Here is a 5,349-nt window from a genome sequence, read left to right on the forward strand (position 1 = left end):
GGTGTGCCTGTGCCTGTGGCGATGTACCAGCTGAACGCTGTGCCCGGGCGCACCTTCGCCGCACTGCGGCTTGACCGGCAGGATGCTTCTGTGAATGTGGACGGTGATGGGTCGTGCTCAGAAGCAGCAACGGATGTTTCTATGGGGAGCCTGTGCAGCGCTGTGGAGGGCCTTTCTGATTTTATTGGGCGCTGCTTCTCGCGGTGTCCTGCGGCGGAGCGTGTGGAGTTGCTGAAGCCGCTTTGCCGGCGGTGGGGTGTGCGTTTGGTTGGGCGGCGCCGGGGTATGTCGGATGTGGAGTACGCCGCGACGCTGACGAGGTGCCTTGCCGCACGCATGAACGCCGTACGTGACAGTGCAGCGGCGTCGCCACGCGGGCGCGGTTTTTCTCCTACGTTGGCTGGATGCCCCCTGCCCATTGCGTTACCAGAGGATGGTTGTCTCTCTTCAGAGGCATCGAGTGTGGCTGCTTTGAACTTTTTTCCCGTTAGCTCTACTGATGATTCGTGTTCATCTGAGGAATTAATTGCTGAGTGATCAGGTGCGTTGAATTGTGGAGGTTCGTCCTAACTACACTTTGCTTCTCGTGATATAACTTTGCTCTTGGTGACAGGTGCAGTCACTTTTTGCAGTATTTTTGCTACAAAGCCTTTGGATTTCTATCCTGTTTCTGTGGTGCTGTGCTGTTGTTTTGGTGTAGGCTATGCTGTCGTTTTTTTTTTTTTAGCCGCGTTATCTTTTTTTTTTGGTTCGAGTAAGTACGCTTTGCGTCGTTTTTACTTCATCTTTTGCTGTGTGCTCTTAGCACTTTGCTTATCACGCACATTCTGTGCTTGTTTTCTGTCTGCCGCACTCCCCTTGGCGGTTGCTGTGTAGGGTGCAGTGCTGCAGGTTGTGTGTTTCCTGGGCTGTTGTGTCTTACTGCTGGTGCTTGTTTGTGTGTGGCGTTGTGCAGCGTGCTTCCACTGCAGTCGCGTGTGGATGCGCTTGCTGCTTCCATGTGGTCTCTTTCCTTGTTGCTCTGTGCGGCCTCTGGTGTTGTTGCCTGGCAGATACGAAGTGGTACTTTTCCTAGATGCTTTTTTGCAGAACTTCAGCAGAAAGTTGTGTGGGCCCACGATATGTCCACCCACGCTGCACCTTGAGTGCTGGGCTTAAGTTTCTGCTCTTTTTTTTGACCGCGGTGTGTGTCAGCGCTGACGCAATTTCTCAAGATGTGTTGCCTACGCAAGAGTTCTTCCGTGTCGTGTTCTCTGGTTCGGAGTGGCCGTACGTGTATGACACCTTTCTGCAAAAGCGTGGTAGCGCTGGGGTGACTGCTAGAGCGACAACCACAAGGAGTGTAACACCGTTGATGAATCCTGCTGCTTCTGCTGTTGCAAATTTGCTCTTAGCGGTGCTAACGACTTCTCCTGGTGTGACAGGCATGAGTCTGCGCGACTGCCAGTTTGAAACAAGTGGCCTCTCAGCTGTGTATGCCGTGGTGCGTTTTCCTGGTGGTGGCGAGTTGACAAACGAACAAATTCGTACTCTTGTGCGTGGTGCGGACACTTCCATGTTGCAGGCATTGTACTGGCAGAACGGTGGCCGCACAACGGAGGGTGTGTACGTGATAGACACAGCGCCAAGTATGCGTCGTGTGAAGTGTGACACGGGATGCCGGTACGGCGTGGGGATTGGTGTGCCTGTGGTCTGCTGTGCTGTTCTCTGCATTCCAATCTTTATTTCGCTGGTGTCTGTGCGGCGCGCCAACCTCAAACTGGATCCGCTGCCGCCACCACTGCCGTGCGCGCAGGTGTGCTGCTCACGCCACGCCGCCACTCTCACCCCTTCGTACAAGCTGCTGAACCCGCACGCCTCCTTGGATCCTGGCTATGAGCTGCAAAGACATCGGTATGAGCAGGATTTGATGCGGCCCGATACCCCGGAGTTTGTGCCGACGGTGGACGAGATGGACGACGGATATCCGGCAGGATTTCAGCCCCCCACAGTGGCAGGCGAGACGGACGAAGAGCGCTACACACGCACCGCCCATGAGGCCTTCGAGGCGGAGAGGAAGCGCCGGGATGACGAGAATCACTGGCGCCGGGAGAACGGCCTGCCCCTTCTTGCTGACATGAGCACGTCAAAACGGAAGCCACGTGTGATTGTGGTGGAGGATCGCAAGGAGGCACCTTACAACACAGTGATGGACCTCGACCCGGTGGAACGCGCAAAGATTGAGCCCGTTCCGCCTCCACCACTACCACCACCAGCAGCAGCAGCGACAGCACCACAGCCAGTGTCCACAAGTGTGCCACCCATGAGAGATTCGGACGAGGTGATCGTGCCGCAGCCGATGCCAAGCTTCTACGCGAGTAACTCCTCTATCAACTCGTACCAGCCAAACAAGAAGGCGGCACGTCCTGAATCCTCTTTGGTGGGTGATCGCGGCAGTCACACACATCCACGTCACATCCCGCCAACAAGCCTGACACCTGCGAGCATCACGCCATCGACCTTGTCACCTGCGGTGGCAGGCGGTGCGAAGCGTGGTGAGGACGTCCCCGAGCGTGTGCCGCCTAATCTGAACCCTGACGACCTACAGCCCGGCGTGAGCCCCTTCACCGGCGCAAACCATCAGAAGGTATCGCTGCGTGATACTGGCATGATCGGCGGGGAAATTTTGCCGCGTTTGCAGTCGACATCGCCAGGGGCGGACCCTGATGGGAGGCAGCCGTCGATTCTGCGACCCTCGTCGGGGAAGCTGAGCCGTCGCGGCAGCGGCGACGCCAGCACAAAGTGACAAGAAGTCTAGTACGTGCTTGCGATATTTTTTTCCCCTTTCCAATACCTGTACTGCTAGTCTTTATGACGCAGATGGATTATGTGCCTTTGTGGAAAGAGTAGGTTGGAGTGGGCCAACGGTAGGGGCTCCATTCCGTTTCCCAGAAAGTAGTGGATGCACATTATTCCTCTTGGCTGCCGGAGCTTGTTAGTGTACGGACTTCGCAATCATAGGATGTATGCAATGTTAGTTTTCTTTATCTTTTCTTACAATGTCAGTGGTAGGGGGCACAGTTGTACTACGCTGTGTGTCGAAGTTTCACTTATTTGCTGCATGCTTTAGTTGTTTAAGCAGAGATGCATTTTCTTTTTTTTTTTCTTTTTCCTTTTGTTTGGGGGTGGGGGCCGTCTCGTACGAGTAAACGCGTTCCACACAGCACCCTTGCAGACTTCTTGTCTGCACCTTGCTTGGGGTCTACTGGATGTGCCTTGGTCCACATGAGCCTTCACACCAGCATAGAGTTTGCAGCAGAAGAAGCTGCAGCATCAACAGACACTGACGTGCACAGGAAGTGGTTCCCGCTTCTTGATATCCTCGCAGTGGATAGCGACACAACCGATGACCCGCCCATCTCGTTGATGATTGTTGCCCACGTGACATACCGCTCGTCGCTGCTGCTGCGCACTATTCGTGCGTGGCGACGGCGTCTAAAGGCGGCGGGGGAGCGGCAGCGGTGGCAAGCGTGCCTCGCAGACGAGTGGTATGCACGACGGCGCCTTTTTCTCTTCTTCCGCGCGTGGCAGTGGCGCTATTCTGAGAAGTGGCATGAGAGGGCTAACATTCAAGCAGCTAATACACATTGTACGGCGTTTGCACTCAGACGTGCAATGCATGCGTGGCGGAATTGGTTGCAGAGGAAACGAGAGTTGCGCAACCGAGTGATGACCTTGTGTGAAGGCATCACGAGGGCGGCGCTGTCGCGATATTGGGCGGTTTGGCACCGCCAGGCCGTGTGCTCCGCAGCGTACCAGCAGCTGCGCGTAGCTTCTGACAGACGAGTGCTGCAGTGGTGGTGGAGGGTGTGGCGGCGCGGTGCGCTGCGGTCCAAGGCACACCAGCTTCACTTGGCAGTTCTCGTTGTGCACACACCATCGACGTGGGTGGTGGCTAACACTGTGCTTGGCGGGAATTCTGCGCTGCTGCAACTTCCGAGAAGCTGTGGCAGCACAGCAATGGCTTCACTCCAAGTGCTGGCCACACGCTTCTACTGGATTCACTGGCTTGGCGTTGTGGCGCACCGGCGCGGGCTCCGGCTGCAGAGGTATAGGGCTGCACTGCGGCACATAGAGATCAACAGTCGCAGGCGCACGATGGTCTGCAGCTACCACACGTGGCTGATGCGCACCGCCAGCACACTGCACTGCCGCCGCACCGCCCTCGTGACGTGTCGCGAGTACTTCTGCAAATGGCTTGTCTTCTGTGACCGGCAACTCGCATGCCGGCGTAGATGGAAGGATGCTCTTGAACGCTGGAAGGTGTCGCTTCTGCGTAAGTGGTGGGAACGGACAGAGTGGCGACTGCAGCGCCGTCAGCGTGTCACGATGGCAGATGCTTTTTGCGATCGCACGTTGCGGAGCCGTCAGCGCGCTGCGTTGCTTGAGAAGTGGAGGGAGCGAGTGCACTCACGGCTAGCCTACCGGGCGCTGATGGCGGAGACGCGTGAGCGGCGTACTGAACTCCTGCGGGACGTCGCCGTTAATCGCCTGCTAAACGGCGTTCTTCTTTCGTTTTGGCAACCGTCAGGTGGTGAGTCATCCGTTGGAGAACAACAGCGGCGAATCCAAACGCAAGAAGAGGTTTCCGATTTGTGTATGCCTTGTGCGGCAAGAGAAACTGATGCTGCTGCTGTTTCTCGACCTCCTCCTACCACCGCTGCTTCTAATACTACCACTATTATTGTGCCTTCACTCCCCACCAGTGGGGACGCTGTGGCCCCCGGGGATCCTGTCACATGCATTAGGCGGCGGCTCGTTACTCGCTCCCCGGCCATTCCATTGGGTGGGCGTGCCGCACATACCGCTGTCGCTACAGCTCTAGCACCAAGATGCCACAACACAGCGGAGAGCAGTGTGTCACCTCTCCACCATTCTGACGTTGTTTCTCCCCCTAGTCCGCTATGCAGGAGTCCTGTGGGTGCCGCGCCGTTGTTATTCAGCATGCCGGTGCCGTCTCCTTCGTTAAGCACGTCAATGTCGACATTGCGCTTTGACTCCCGCCTCGCTGTTGCGGAAAGTAGAGAACTTCTTGGGGCGTACCGTGCGATGTTGGCCACCGCATCCGCGGAGTCTGAGGAGGCCCGCATTCTTCGCGAGAAGCTCCATCTGTACGAGGAACAGAAACGTAGCATAGGAGGATCATCGTCTTCGATTGCACAATCCGAGCAGCAGTTGCAGCAGCGTCTTCTCGCATTGCGGCAGCGCGAGTTGGATCGACAGGCGTTGCGCTTTCAAGTCGTGCAATTGGCGAAGCATCTGGAGGTGGTGCTGAACGGTGCCGCCCTTTCCCGCAGCAGCAGCAGCAGC

The 5,349-nt window shown here is 56.6% G+C and overlaps 3 protein-coding genes across 3 annotated transcripts; all 3 read left to right on the plus strand.

Moving 5' to 3' along the window:
• Positions 1-21: 21 nt before the first annotated feature.
• Positions 22-537, plus strand: DQ04_02731000 (putative receptor-type adenylate cyclase; the record flags this gene model as incomplete). The annotated part of the gene is made up of 1 exon (XM_009312154.1): positions 22-537. The coding sequence occupies one exon, from the start codon at positions 22-24 to the stop codon at positions 535-537; it is 516 nt and encodes a 171-aa protein (XP_009310429.1).
• Positions 538-1,354: 817 nt separating this feature from the next.
• On the plus strand, positions 1,355-2,785 carry DQ04_02731010 (hypothetical protein; the record flags this gene model as incomplete). The annotated part of the gene is made up of 1 exon (XM_009312155.1): positions 1,355-2,785. One exon carries the CDS (start codon positions 1,355-1,357, stop codon positions 2,783-2,785), a length of 1,431 nt encoding a protein of 476 aa, XP_009310430.1.
• Positions 2,786-3,264: 479 nt separating this feature from the next.
• On the plus strand, positions 3,265-5,349 carry DQ04_02731020 (putative leucine-rich repeat protein (LRRP); the record flags this gene model as incomplete). The annotated part of the gene is made up of 1 exon (XM_009312156.1): positions 3,265-5,349. A coding segment is annotated over one exon (2,085 nt), but the record flags the coding sequence as incomplete, so codon positions are not given.

This window comes from Trypanosoma grayi (genome assembly GCF_000691245.1).
Source record: "Trypanosoma grayi strain ANR4 Tgr_273_V1, whole genome shotgun sequence".
Classification (NCBI taxonomy): Eukaryota; Euglenozoa; class Kinetoplastea; order Trypanosomatida; family Trypanosomatidae; genus Trypanosoma; species Trypanosoma grayi.